Consider the following 16,306-nt stretch of genomic DNA (forward strand, 5'->3'; position numbering starts at 1 on the left):
CGATTTTTTGTTCAGCCCCGGTTCTGAGAATTGATACGCGCAAATGACGTCGATGAAGCATAACTGTTAAAAACCACAGGCAAACCCAAACAGACCTTACTCCACCTGTCACGTTAAACCGGAAAAACCCAGTTGAGTTTGAATCAGAAAACGAAGTCTCCTGTTTTCAACAATCCAAAAGCTATTTATCTGATCAGTGTAAAAACTGATATTTATACACACAATATGGAAGTTCGAAAACAATTGATGCGATATTTATTAATGTTAATTCTGTGTAGCAACACTTTCATCTCTCGAATTCAAGCCGAGAGCGTCACTCCCGAGGAAGCCATGCTCTTACGAGATGAGGTTATCACTTTTAGCATTCTAGTTGTACTTCTCAATTCGCTGTTACAATTTTATAGTTTCATCTCTAATCATCGCTTTTCGCTTAGTTTTCAGTTGAATTGGACTAAAATAATTGTTGATTTCATGTAAAGAAATAGCGTTTGCCTGCGATATACTCCCTCCGTCCCAGCCATTTGTATACAAATGGTTGGGACACGGAGACCAAGGAATTGGGTAAAATATGAGTAAAGTTGGATGAAAAGTGGGTATAATGGTGGGACCCGTTTATATTTAATAATAGATTTGAATTAGTGGAGGGAAGTAGTGGGTGTAATAGTGTTTATATTATTATAAAATAGAGATAGTGGAAGAAAGTAATGGGTGTAATGATGTTTTATATTATAAAAAGTTGCTATTTTGGGAATGTATACAATTGGTGGGACGTCCCAAAAAGGAAACTGTATACAATTCATTGGGACAGAGGGAGTATTAGTTATAGATGTATAGATCATATGTTTGATACAATTTTACGCAATGAACTAATGATATGTGATGATGTGTATATGTGTTTTGAGACGGTGGTTTACTGGATATTGTATCTGGAGTTGTGTGTATGCAAGGTTAATGATTATACAGGTCATAATTGTGATTAGGTTTTGGGACATTTGTGGTTGAGAATGTGAATTGGCTCGTAGCAAGGTTAGGGATTCATGTGAATTACGTGTTTCATGAAAAAACTTTGTTTCTTTAGTTGTTTAGTTGAAACGGTTGTCATCGGCCTATTATGGTAATATGACTTGTTGGAGGTTAGGGAAATATAATTTAATTTAGCTTTCAATTCTGACTTCAGTTAGATTAGTTTTGTGGTTAGGGTCCTTATAGGTTTAAAATTGGGAAATGGAATACCAACATTAGGTGAAATTCTTGATTAACGAAGAAGGTTTAGTCTATTAATTATATTGTTGTGTAGGTTCGTGGAATGTTCTATCATGCATTTGACGGTTATATGGATCATGCTTTTCCACGTGATGAATTGAAACCACTGTCGTGTAGTGGAGAAGATACACTCGGAGGTTATGCTTTAACGTTGGTAAGATCTGTCTTTAATCAGTGTTGTCTATTATTGTTAACTTGACTTGACATAATATGAGATAATTGCAGATCGATTCTTTGGACACTTTGGCTTTGATGGGTGATCTGGAACATTTTACTACCTCTGTTGAATGGATCGGTAAAAATCTTCGTTTTGATATTGTGAGTATGCAATTTCAAGACATTAACCTAGATCATTTCTGTTAAACCTGAAAGTATATGATATTGTATTTTGACAGATCAAATGCCTTAACATTTTGCTTCATAGGAGCCGAGCCTTCTTCATGGTTGTCGGTTGCATCTCTTTAATTTTAGGGCATTTGGCTGAAATTAACTATACACGCACAACTCGTGCACATGCACACACACATGTGCTGATTGGATAGAAGTTAAGGGGTCGTACTAGTTGGTCACATGATATCGATATGCTTTTTCAAAAAGTATCAAGGTCCTAACATGTTGTATTAAAGTAATTTGGTTCTTTGTTATTGTGATATATGTAATATCTTTATTTTTTTAAAATCTGGTGCATCAATCCAATATGATAAGCCCAATTTTTATTTGTAGTTATATTACTTGTAAAATTACTACTAGATAAGCACCATCATTCTTTAGTTCAAGGGTTTGTGATTCATTTTTATTATTGATAATTATTTGATATTTTGTACTTCTCTTTTAGTGATTACCTCTTTGTCTTCATTGTGAATCTGTTGCATTTGTGTTTGTGGTAAAAATAATTCTTCTGACCACCGAGATATATTTGGTTTTTGTCACTTAAGTCATGCCCCATGTTAGTGTATCTCTCTGAAGTCTTACTACTTTCTTTGGTATGCCATTCCTTCGATCACAGTTAAATCTTTTGTATACAACAGATTACTTTTCGGCCTCCTTCTTGTCTTTATCAGTTATAAAATTATCAGCAGTGACATGAGAAATTGCTCTTGCTCCTTTTTTATTAGCCCAATTGAATTAAAGTTTCCTATTGTATATATGCAGAACAAGACAGTATCTGTTTTCGAGACTACTATCCGTATCCTTGGAGGATTACTTTCAGCTCATCTTATTGCAAGTGATTATGCTACGGTAACACATTATATGGCTTAATGTACTTTACAATCTACTTAATAATCGACAAAAAAGAGAGAGTGATGCATTTTGAGTTGATGGTTCTATTTATCATGGTCTTAATTTTCTCTTTGCAAGTGGATGTCATATTATAATCATTTTAAATGATTTGAGATAATTCGTCGAATGTTTCACAAGGTTTGTTATGGGATGCTATAACAGTATTCTGAATGTATAGAAACAAATTGGGATCCAGTGACTTGAGTTGTAATTTGTAAAAACTATGATGACTTATTGATTAATATATATGGGTCATGTTCCTTTTAGAACTCTTAGCCTAAGAACCCTTAGAACCTTTAGCCTTATTTCTAGTATCAATTAGCACCAGAAATGCACATGCAAAATGTCGTGTTTATGTATTATATTTTTAAATTACTTTTGAACACACACAACGATACAAAAAACATGTATTTAGATTTAGATCCTGAAAATCTATTTTAAATTTAGGATTCTGCAGTAGAACCTAAGTGGTTCTAAGGTTCAATTTTAAGGATAAGTTCTCTCTTGAGCGCGACCCAAATATGTATATAGGGTCCTACTAAAATAAAAACTACTAGAATAAAAACTAAATAGAAACCGATGCGATTAAGTAGAATGATGCGGGTTTTAGGACCTAGGATGGACCTCGAGGTGGGCCCAGACGAGGTCTAAGTAGGCCTAATAGGGCCGGGTCGGGTCCTAGTGGGACCATGGTGGGGCCAAGGTTTGGCTCTTTAAGACTGTCCGGAGCCTGTCCAGGGCCTGTGAGGAGTCTTGGCGAGGCCCTAGCGGGCCCGACGTGGATTGAGTGGGGGTGAGGGTGGGCCCTAGGTGGGTGATGACATATAGGGGTGGATGATGACATATATGGGGTGGGTGATGTCATTTAGGTATAGTTTCTCTTAGTTTCCATTTTACTTTCAATTTTAGTGGTTTCTATTTGAGCAATTGCCTATGTGTCTATATATATATATATATATATAGGGCATTGCTCAAAGAAGAACACTCTTAAAAGAAAAACAAAGAAGAACATTTTAGAATCCAATATGTAATCTCATCTAAAACTAGAATTAAACTCTAATTTTAAGCTAATTAAACTTTTATTATGAACAATAATATTATCTACCATGTTTAACAATAAATATGGATTAAAAATAACATGATTCTATGTAATATTAATCGTGCAAAATATACATATATGTTTCCATTCTAGATTCTGCTTTGGATTGTATTCTGGATTCTATAATATTTCATATTAATAATTTGGATGAGTTTGGATTTTAGATTTTATATATTGAGTTTAATTGGTGTTTAACTATGTAATTATGATCTTAACAAATCATTTTTTGTGAAAAACAAGGTGTTATGATAGTGTTTTGTGATCTCTTTTTAAGGTGTTCTGTGTGGAGTGCAACCCTATATATATATATATATATATATATATATATATATATATATATATATATATATAGGCTATTGTTCCATGGAGAACCATCTTATATGGAGTCCCGTGGAGAACCATTTGATTCTACTTTAAAATTTCATTAATAATTTTAAAATTAGACATACTTATGCATAAATTTTGATTCTAATGTAGAATACTAATCATACATAACATGTATAAACAATTTAACACATACAATCTAAGTAAAAAAAATTGATTTTTAAATTTGGTTCTACTGTAGAATCACTCTTGATGAATATGGTTCTACTGTAGAACCAGTTTGTATATTATGATTAATTTCCAACGTTTTTTTGAAGAAAAAATAATGAAACTTTATTTTTTGATTCACTAATTATATATTTTACGAATAATGAGATTGATACAAAAATTTTATGTGTATATATAGGTGTTCTCTACTAGACTCTATATAAGGTGGTTCTCCATAGAGTGTGACTCTATATATATATATGGTCCTACTCAAATACAAACCTCGTTAAAATAAAAACTACAAACTAAAATATAAGAAATTTCTAAATCAAATCGAAATATTAAACATATGGTATGCAAATTGATCATTCGAAGATGAAGAAATATATAAGAAGTAAGATTTTAAAAAAGCTTAGCGATTGACCAGAAGAATCAAATTAAAAATGGAGGGGATTATGCTGGATCATGTGTGAAAGGGTGTATTTTTATTGTGCGTGGTGACTTATAGAGAGCCAATAGATTAGATTCATTATGTTAGTTTGTAGTTCTCGTTTTAATTTGGTTTGTATTTGAGCAATTGCCTATAGTCAATTGCTTAAATACAAACCAAAGTAGTGTACAAACTACAAACTTAATCTAGACCATTAGATGAATCTAATCTAATGGCCCTTTAGAAGTCACCACACACAATTAAGATACGCCGCAGAACAATAAATTTTGCAATATTTTGCTTGCAAAATATACGTACTATTGAAGATATTTGAAGATTTAGGGATCATTTGGGAAATCTGAACAAAGATATCTGAATAATTAAAATTTCTGAATAATTACAATCTGAATAATTATGAATTAAGGTCATTTGGTATATAAAATTTTCAAATATCTGAGCATTACGATTTTTTTTATTTTCATTAGTGATATTTCTGAAATAATATTTATGCTCAATCTTAAATATCACACAACTTCTTTAAAAAAACAAAATATTTTAAGTTATATTTATTTCATATTAAATAAAAAACATTACTATTTAATATTGATTTTGTTGAGCTTATTTCAACTGTGAGAACTTATAATTATAATATATTAAACGTATATATCGACATAGTTTATCCAAATAATTTATAATTTTATATAAAAGAAATACACATAAATATTAAAGTGCAAGCAAGCTAAGAGGGCTGCATTGGACTTAATCGCCAGGTTGGAGACTTTGGTCCCAGCGCTTCAGCTACTGTGAATGGCTCAGAAAATAAAAAAAATTCAAGCCAAATGGTCTTAGTGATCAGAATGATTAAGAACAGCTTCATCAAGAGCTGACCTGTTAAGAATAAAACAAATTAGGCCTTAGTGGTCTTCCTAAAATATATTTCCTAATATAATACATTTTGTAATGTTTTTCCCGCAGAGAATATATTGTCTCCGATGAAATAGTGGTATCCATAGAACTTGTACACACACACACACATATGTATGTATGTATTTATGTATACAAATAGAAGCCAAATGTTTGAGCTGAGCACAAGATGCCACTGCTGATGATGGGATCCTATTATTCGTTTATTTCAATTTGCAATTTGTTCTCTCTGGGAAGGGGGTGTCTACGGTCAAACCGTATATCATTTACTTTTCATATATGCCATTACAGTGTGGTCAAACTTCTTATACTTCTCATTACAGGGAATGAGGATACCCTCGTATAATGATGAGTTGCTTCACTTAGCCGAGGATTTAGCCCGAAGATTATTACCTGCCTTCGATACTCCTACTGGTTGTTACTCTCATTTAGAGATTTAATATTTTTTTGCACTTATAATCGCTGCCGTTATTGCTTATACTATTAATAATGGGATAGGTTTTTCTAAATTCAAATTTTAGTGTTTATTTGAAATATTTTGAGCTTAATATATATTAAAATAGTTACTAAAGAGTGCTTATGCATTTGTGCATACAAGATCTTTATGACAAAAACATCCCAGAGTTGTGACCTGTCGAGTATACAACAGCATGATATAATATGACCTGATCTACAAGGAGGCTATTGCCCATGAGCTAGTTCATAATTTGCATTAAAATAATTAAAGATGGTTCCTGGAAATTAGTAGAATGCCATTTTGGTGATTTAACTCTGTTTTGTCAAATGTCTAGGACTCTAGTTAACTGCTCTTGCAAAGGTCGCTAATTTTTCGTTCATTAGATGTATTCTGGATTTTGTTCTCATATATCATGCTCTGATTTTCCTAAGTTATGTGCTGCAGGTATACCATATGGGTCGGTCAATCTATTGTACGGAGTTGATGAAAATGAAAGCAAGGTTGAAAACTAATACCTTTTCCGTCTTTAGGTGGTTACTATTTATATCTGTAGTGCTTGTTGTCAAAATGCATTATGCAGAGTTAAGTAACCCGGATTTTTATAATGAATAGGGCAATAGGCAACAACACACACAGAGTTCTCTCTCTAAAATAAAAATATCCTGCCATCTTTTTTCTCTATATGCTAGCTTCTTCTCAAGCTCTCTCTGACCCTAAATCTCTTGTTCGTAAGGGAATTTTTTTTTGTTTTCAATCTAAAATAATTTGTAAAAAGCACAATATTAGTCACAGAAGTAATCACCTTGTAAAAATCCTCTTCAATTGTGAAGCAGCATCTTGTTGTCACTCCTAAAACTGGCAATGAGTTATACTATTAGCCCGAATAATATGTGACACCTTATTGTTACTCCTAGAAATGGTGATAAGTTATGCTATTAAAGTGAACAATGTGCTGTGCGATGACCTTAAGTTTGTTTAATTGTACGCGGCTTCAGCCCAGATTTTATGTGTTATCATTCTATATATTTAGACATGCCATGAGACAGTAATATGAGTATAAGGTGGAAGATATGTTTGCAAGTCTCCCACTGCTTGGAGTTTCCCTTCCTCATACTTATAGCTGTATTTGAAGTGGAGAACTAGATACCAGTAATCCTGTCATTTGGTCACATTAGTCGTCTTTAGATTTACACAAGAGAGAGACATTCAAATTTAACCTGGCTTCGATACTTGGATGCCGGAAATTGTTTATTTGTTCTGTTATACTATTTGAAATAAATTAGTAAGTGAGATGCAAAATTGTATATGTACTTGATTCAAACCTTGAACCACTATTTATAAATATGATATGATTTGGTTGCTTGCTTGGAATGCCTTAAGTAGCAATGACTTGTCATGTTTGCAAGTCTCCACTGCTCGGAAATTCCCTTCCTCATTGTTATAGCTGTACTTAAAGTAAAGAAATAGATACCAGTATTCCTGTCATTTGGTCACATTAGTTGTCTTTAGATTCACACAAGGAAGAGAAGAGACATTAAAATTCAGCCTGACCTTAATACTTGGATGCAGGAAGATGTTCATTTGTTCTGTTTTATTTTTAGATATACTTTACTGAGATGCGATTATATATGTATTTGCTTCATTATGTTATTTTCTGTAAGCTCATTGACCCTTATATTATTGCTAGTGTTTCGAGTCCTATATACTATATTTCTAAACCTTAAACCACTATTCCATAAATATGATTTGATATTGCCTGATTGGAATTCTTTGAGTTGCAATGACTTACCCCTCACCTCCTTGGCTCCTTATAAATGTAAGAATATAATAAATAGTTGAATATTTTTGGTGTATACAGATAACATCGACAGCTGGTGGAGGAACTTTGACTCTAGAATTTGGTGTGCTTAGCCGCTTGACTGATGATCCCAGTAAGTTCTGGTTCCGATGTACCCTGTATTTTAACATGTTTCTCATATTGTTTCTTCACATTTGATGAATAATTATAGGGTCGGGCTAACCTGTGCCCTTGAGTACATGATAAAGACCATTAATGATTGTTAACTTAATGTGTATGTGCTCGGTAATGACATAAACTAATACAGCGCTGTATATGTGATGTCATATATATATATATATATATATATATATATAGGAAACCGGTCCACAACCACCGGTGGATAGGGACCGGTTTCCAGCCACCAGATCAAGTCCCTCCATTCTGTGATCCTACGGCTGAAAAAAAGGCTCCCCGCAATGAAACATTGCAACCCCGCAATGAAACATAGCGGGTATGAAAGACCCCGCAATGAATCATTGCGGGTATACAAGTCCCCGCAATGTTTCATTGCGGGGAGTCTCTTTTTATTCCCTTGACCCATTTACCCCTCCCTTCACATATCATATGCCTTGTAAAGTTTATTATATTAAATTGTTATCATTTAACATTTTTAAATTAAATTAAAAATATTGTTAAGGTTAGAAATAGTGAGAAAATTTTGATTTTTCTTAATACAATATATGAATAATTTTTAATCGAATTTCTACATATTTTTATCTTATTAACTATTTTATGTCTTTTTGCTATACTAATAATTTTTGAATACTGATGCTTGTTTCTTAAATATATCGAACACATGTTTGAACTATGTAGTTCACATGCTATTTTAAGGTTAATTAACTTTTTTGTAGCTAAAGTTGAATTATTTTATTACAAATTTTTCACTTTTTCCAATTCTCTTTTATACTGGTAGTGTTTTCAAATGTACTCGAACATATTTAAATCAAAGATAAATATCGAAATTATAAATAAACATCACTTAAATTGGTTGAATATTGGTAAGAACACATATAATTAGTATTTTTTGCTAGAATTTAATAATTTTTGACAAATTATTAACTTTTTCCAATTCTCATATGTACAGGTAGTTTTTTCAAATATACTCGAACAAATACAAATCAAAGAGAAATATCTAAATTATTATTAAATGTTACTTAAATTAGTTAAATATTAATAAGAACACATATATTAATATTTTCCAGCTAAAGTTGAATAAATTCTTACAGTTTATTGAACTTTTTCAAATATTTTGAATAAAATAAGTAATATTATCTTCCCCGCAATGAAGCATAGCGGGGACAGTTTACCTAAATTTCATACCCGCAATGAAACATTGTGGGGATTATGTACCCCGCAATGAATCATTGTGGGGTGTTAAATCTTCATTTGAAAGGTGGCTGGGTGAGGTGGATAGTTTATTTGTTTTAAAAGACACCCGCCATGAGTCATTGCGGGTAGTTTACTTTTTAAAAGACACCCACAATGTTTCTTTGCGGGGAGTAAAAGATCCCTGCAATGAAACATTGCGGGGTGTATTGGTACCCGCAATGAAACATTGCGGGGAGTATTGATACCCGCAATGTTTCATTGCGGGGTCCGTAATCAATGTTTTTTACCTACCATTTACAACAAAATTACTATATCTCTTTCACCCATTTCATTCTTTGATTTTGAACGTTTTGAAAATAAAAAAAAAGTACTCCTCCTTACCTTATGGCATATTTATTTGATAATGATTCTAGTTCTTCTAGTGATCATGATAATTTTGATTATGCTTCCGTTACAAATCCTTTTATGCTTAGGAAAAAAGGTAATGTTGTGAATGAGGTAATTTATGTTGAAGATGATAATTATGTTGATAAAGGGAAAAAAAAGATTATTTTTGTCGATGATGAAGATGATTGTCATGATAATAGTGGGAAAAAGAATGATGATACAAGTTTTGGAAGAAGTGAGCGGTTTAAAATTATAATTTAGATGAGGTGGAAAGGTTTTATCGGGATTATAGGCATAGGGTTGGATCTTGATTTATCACATTCGAGTGATCTAATGTATTAGTATAATAATTAAAATTAAAATTTTAAACAAATATATCATATAAAATAATTATAATTTTCAAATAATAGTAAGAAAAAGTAATTTTGTAATTTAAAATTATAAACAATTAAATATATTAAAATATTTGTGATATACAAATAATTTAATATTATTATACATTCTAGTGATATAATTATTATGAATAATAATCTTTAAATTTTAATTTTAATATATATATATATATATATATATATATTGAATTAATAAAGATAATCGTATATTTAAAATGAATGAAAATAATTTAAAATTTAAAATGAAAGTAAAAATGTTAACTAAAACTAAAACTAAAGTAATGGAAGGATAGTTTGGGGAAGTAAAATGTTTCAGAGTTCCCTGCAATATTTCATTGCAGGGACTTAAGTACCCGCAATGAAACATTGCGGGGACTTGAGTACCCGCAATGTTTCATGGCGGGTACTGAAGTACCCGCAATGTTTCATTGCGGGGAGTCTTTGTCATCCAACGGCCTTGATCTGGTGGTTCCCTATCCAACGGTGGCTGTATAACAGCCCCTATATATATATATATAGGGTCCTACTCTGGTACAAACCATCTTAGCGTACAAACTACAAATTAAAATTAAAAAGTCTCTAAATCAAATCGAAATATAGCACATATGGTATGGAAATTGATCGTTGCGAGATGAACAAAAATACAGTGAAGTCGGATTTCAAAAAAAGTTCACCGATTAACGGGAAAATTCAAATTAAAAACGGAGGGGAATCTGCGGATCATGTGTGACAGGGTGTATATTAACTGGTGTGTGGTTGCCCCTGCGGGGCCATTGGATTAGATTCATCCAAAATCTTATATTGAGTTTGTAGTTTGTACACTAACTTAGTTTGTATTTGAGCACTTCCCTATATATATAAATGCAAATGATCAAATAGAAACTAAAATGAAACCAAGAGAAACCCCCCATATGACATCACCCACCCCCATTATGACATCACGCACCCGAGGCCCACCCCACTAGGCCTCATGCTCCATACAAGCCAACGGGTCCCCTCTAGGCTCCACCAAGGCCCACCTCAGGTCCATATCCCCATATCCGGGCTCCACAACCCTTCTCATTCTCTTTAATAGCAGTGATTTGTGTTTGATTTCTATTTAACTGGTTTCTATTGGAGTAGGACCATATATATATATGTATATATATATATATATCTAGGGATAGGATCAAATAAAAACTTTTTTAAGTTACAAACATGCTTATTAAGTCGACAAGTCGAGCCTCGGCGGCCCGACACCTTGGAATCGACTAGTCGACAAGTCGCCCGACTAGTCGAAATAAGTCGACAAGTCGTGATATACATAAATAAATATATATATATTTATATATTTATTTAGTAAAGATTATATAATATAAATAAAAATAAATTATTTCATATTTCAAATAAAAAGTAAGAGACAATAAGTTCAAGGGACAATAAGTTTATTAGAGGCGGCTGTCACAGATGGTATTTCTTCAACATCTTCATCATAGTCCCTACACAAATTTAGGACAGGGCAGCATGTTAGTTGGAAAACAGAAGACTTGGAAACAGAGTACTGAAGAAACAGACCAGCCCCAGCCCCCTATCAATTGCAAAAGATCATAATAAAAAAAAGTGATATTTTCTTATTAAATATGAGTAAAATTAATTATTAAATATTTTTAATTAAAAAAACAGGATAGAAAAAATAAATATAAAAATATTTTAAGCAAAACAAAACTAGAATATATTTTTAAAAAATAAAATATAGAAAAAATAAATTATAAATATTAATTTTTTTTAATATTAAATAAAAATTAATTATTGAAATGTATTTTATAAAATAAACCTGGATAAAATAAATAATAAATAAATATCGAAATATTTTATGTAAAATAAAACTAAAATGTAAATTTTAAATGAGAAGAGAAAATAAATTATCAAATATAAATAATCAATAATTAATATTAAAACATTTAAAGTAAAAGTAAAATATAAGTTTGGTTTTAAAAGTAAAAGACTGATTTTTGGCCACGTACATGACACGTACAAAGTAACAAAACAAAGCAGCCCCCAGTATATACAAACACCGTCGTGTGTATATACTGACCCATCGGCGTCAGCCAAACAAAAACATAAAAGAAGAAAAGAGATGAAGAGAGAGGAGAGAAAAGAGAGGATAAGAGAGAGAGACGAAAGAGAAGAGATAGGAGAGGAGAGGAACTTACCGGAAGCCCGTTTTGAAGTCCGCCTCCGCCGCAAGCCCGTTTTGTTTCAAGATAAAGTCAAAAATCTGTGTAAGCATCGTTTTTTAACCCTAATCGGGTCGGGTAAAACTCAATTGGACCGGGTCGGTACCGGGTCGGGTCAGGTTTTACCCGTGGACGACTTTTAAGCCCAGTCGCTGGTCGACTTTTTCTCTTGGGCCGACTTTCCGACTAGTCGGCGACTAGTCGTCGACTCAATAACAATGGTTACAAACTTACAAACTTTTTTTTTTTGAATTTTTTTATTCTCCCAACCTGTTAATTCTTAGTTATAGAAAGTATCTTTGTCGAAAATTATTGAAAAAACATCACATTTTAAAAATAACGCACAGATAAATCGTGCATTCAACACATTTGTAACTGGGGTTCAACATTGTGTAGAACATTAATTATCATTGTGTTGAATATATTTATAGAGATGCTTAAATTATACCTCTGGGGTTTGGGTAGAGTCTAGAAAGATAAATATTGGTTATATAATATGTTTAACTTAGTTCTTACATCGAAAAATTAGTTTATGTACTTCTCCAACACAATTTTAATCGATGTTTATCTTAAAAAAATGTTGAACTCAAGTTATATATGTGTTGAACAAAAAAAGTTTGTAAGTTTGTACCAGAACCCTCCCCTATATATCTATTTGAAATATAAAAATGATTTTATATTATGTCCAAATCGCAGAACATTTATATTTATTTTGATGATGATCAGTATATGTCAAATAAATTATCCGAACACAACAATAATAACATTTGTTATTGTATTTATGATTATACTTAAGTGTGTTTAGAAAAAGTTATTTATGTGGAGAAAAAGAAAGAAAAAGCACCGTTTTATAATTATGTTCAAACACATTAAGTCAGGAGTATATGACAGCTTTAGTTAGTATGAATGCATGCAACTAATCTACGAAACCGTGGATAAAGCACGGTCAGTAAAGTTTAATTAATGTTGCTTATTTTGTGCCATGAGGCACATGTTATAATGAGAAAAAGACATTTCTTTTCGACTTCTTTTGGGAAAAAAAATTACCTTCTTTATGTGATACATGTAACTCAATGTGTAGACATTGTGCTAGATTAGTTCTTGGCGAAATCATTCTGTCATAGGTTATAGGCTCCATTTCGTGTATTTAATTACACCTATATGCCCAGGATTGTAATGGTAATTCATGTATGCTTCATGTTAATGTAGCCAGTTTTGTTTCTGGTGTTGGATTTGTGAATTTGTAAAGACATGTCACTGTTTTCAATCTGTATGGTACTTGGTGATCTGAAGCCAGATTCAGAAAATTAAAACTATACAATATAAGAGACCAGTCAACTACTCTATCACATTTGATTTTCTTTTGCAATTTGTTTGCGTCGGTTTGTATGATGAAGGTTATTTAGCAGTTATAATGTTTTTCTCTTTTATGTATATAGCATAACGTGTTGCTAGTTTTGGCTTTGGTCTGTTCGAAATTGTGGTAGCTTTAGAGTTAGAAGTGGGTGCCCCAAGGAGCATTTGTATATCTTTTTTTGTAGATGTGTCATTGTTTTGTAATATTTATTTAGTTATTATTTTAACGACATGGTTTTTTTATCTTTAATTGTATCTGATGCAGGTAATTCAGCGATCTATATGATTTTTCCTAGATTCTCAATGGTGGTTTGCTTAGTATATCGGGTACATCCCCTCTAGAAACACAGAGAAAGTAGGAATAAAAGTTATGGCACATTCCTTCATCGGAATTAAAGTTTTAGTGGTAGACCCAACATCGAAAGGATCTACTAGTTTATGGAAAGAGTGTTGATTATGGAGCCTATAGTTGGAAATAAAGGAAGTTGATGATCCACAATCATATTACATAGATGAGATAAAAATTCAAGTCAGTAGGCACTTCTACTAACATTTAATATTAAATTTTATAAGAATAAAACACTATGTATACAAATGTCAAATTGCCAAATGAATATTACATGATGCAGAAGTTGTATGATGTCTAGTAGGATGTTACTTTTGTCTTGTTAAGGTGCTTTGGCCTTCGTAAGGAGCCCCAGGTTGCCATGGGGACGGGGCGTCTTATGACGATATGCCCACACATATGAGTTCCGCAGAAATATATAAATAAAACACAACTGATATTGACGTTTTAGGGCACCACACCTATATATTGGCTGTATGGCTAATCATCACGCGCCTTCACTTCAAATAAAGACTCATCTTGTAAGAATTTAGTTTCAGCAGGAACATCTTCCTACTGAATACCTTTCTCTTCACCGTGCACCCATGATGCTACAGGATCTGCTTCCTCAGTTTTGACATTTTTCATTGATTTGAAACACTCATTAAAATTCATAGAACTCCCTTGATTTGCAAGCTTTTTGAGGCAATTGAAGTCTTCCCTTTGATCAACAGGAGTTAAGCAGAATAAAGAATTCTTTTCGGTTCATCCTCTTCGTGCATGGACTTTTTATATTAGACTAAATAACTTCTCAATCTCTAAATGCATTGTAGCAAGTTCATGTTGTAAATCCTCCACTTCATGTTTAACTTCAAAGCAATTTTTTTCAGCTTCAGGAGTCAGGATGCCATGTTCTAGTGGAAATTACTTAATAGCCTAGGAAGACAATAATAAAGTGATAATTCGAGATAATTATATATGAATGTTGATCAATATTCAAGAGCTTCCACTCAGGAAAGAAACTGCGTATTACATTCAGCAGCGAATTGTATTTAACTTGAAGAGCTGCTTATTAGCATTGTTGTGCTTCTGTGTTCCTATCTCCCTCGCCCACTTTCCTAACACATTATATATTTCGATTTGTGAAACTGTCTTCTACGCAAACTAATTATAGTTCTTTGATGGATAAAAAATACACGATATACTAGCTCATCAAGAAATTAGAGCAGCAAGAGGAATGGTGGCAGAGTCTGAGTGATGAGTAATGTCAGTCGTGCTTCCAGGTCCAACAAAGACATATTAAGAAGTGTGCCTACTATATTATTGTATGTTAATTAGCAGTTTAATGATATTTGTGGGTGATGGGATGGATAGTGGAAAAGGTCCTCAATGAGTTGGTATGAAATAGCAAGTTACCTTAATTAAAACCTACAGGTGTTTCTTTTGATTAAATATGAGTTGCTTCAATGTATCTCTCTTATTCTTTGATGGAGAAATGCAGCAACTATGAGGGACTCGTAGGCGAAAGTTTAAAATGCTAGTGATTTACCAGTAGCCTGTTAGGGCCTCATTGAGGCCCATGATTGAGTTCTATGTCTCTTAAAGCAACATAGCAAAAATCACATAAAAATGAAATAAAGAAAGTAGTTGGCTACATATCGCTGAAAACATTATAATGTTTATCAACTATTATTTTTCTTTTTGCTGCAGTTTTTGAGCAAGTAACAAAGAATTCAGTGCTTGCTTTGTGGGCTCGGAGATCAAGAATCAATTTAGTTGGTGCTCATATAAACGTATTTACTGGCGAATGGACACAGAAGGTATTTTCACATAGTTTTTATTTGGTAAAATTGTACTAATTCTGAGGTGTTGGCATCTTGATGGTTTTTTCTATTTTTATTATGCAAAGTGGCCAGTGCTAAAACTGTCTAAAGGTCTCCTATGATGTATGTCTCACGACTTGGGCTAAAATCTCTAAGTTTTGTTATATAACATTGTATACTATAATTTATATTTGCAAAGATATCAACAGCTGAGTGCCTTTGAGTAGATTTTGCAAAATTTGTTGAAAAAATTGAAGTTGTGAATGCTATCTTGTCCTGATGTGTGCACGCTGCCCATGCTTGCATCATAATATTGTTCCTTTATTCTATATATCCTGTAGGTTTTATGTGAACTGGACATCTAATAGTTTATCTAAGAGTAGAAGTGATATCGTTAGAGGACTAATTTTTGTGCCAATTGCTGGTTGACTGTATATGCACTTGTAGGAGACTATAATGCACTTAGTGGCACAGACACCACTCATATCTTACTGAGCATTTTAATTTGTCCTTAAAGAATACGTTTTCAATATAACTTTATTTCTGACTCCCTTCCCTTCTGTTCCTGTATTTCCTGTTGGATTTATTTTTATAGAGTATTAACTTAATTTTTATCATTCTTCAATAATCTTTAAATTAGCTTTCTTCGATGA

At 32.4% G+C, this 16,306-nt stretch overlaps 1 protein-coding gene across 3 annotated transcripts in view; it reads left to right on the forward strand.

The window, feature by feature from the left end:
- LOC108193261 (alpha-mannosidase I MNS4) overlaps positions 1-16,306 on the forward strand; it is a 30,170-nt gene continuing 13,864 nt past the window's right edge. The window contains exons 1-8 of one of the 3 annotated variants that reach the window (XM_064081510.1): positions 1-348; positions 1,298-1,417; positions 1,489-1,581; positions 2,416-2,502; positions 5,852-5,942; positions 6,430-6,485; positions 7,844-7,916; positions 15,541-15,650. In XM_064081510.1, coding sequence (XP_063937580.1) covers positions 226-348; positions 1,298-1,417; positions 1,489-1,581; positions 2,416-2,502; positions 5,852-5,942; positions 6,430-6,485; positions 7,844-7,916; positions 15,541-15,650 — 753 coding nt within the window. In that variant the 5' untranslated portion in view covers positions 1-225. Of the gene's footprint in view, positions 349-1,297; positions 1,418-1,488; positions 1,582-2,415; positions 2,503-5,851; positions 5,943-6,429; positions 6,486-7,843; positions 7,917-15,540; positions 15,651-16,306 lie in introns of those variants that run through there. The other 2 variants (XM_017359847.2, XM_064081511.1) reach the window with 2 other exon arrangements.

Source organism: Daucus carota, chromosome 7 (genome assembly GCF_001625215.2).
Source record: "Daucus carota subsp. sativus chromosome 7, DH1 v3.0, whole genome shotgun sequence".
In the NCBI taxonomy this organism is placed as follows: Eukaryota; Viridiplantae; Streptophyta; class Magnoliopsida; order Apiales; family Apiaceae; genus Daucus; species Daucus carota.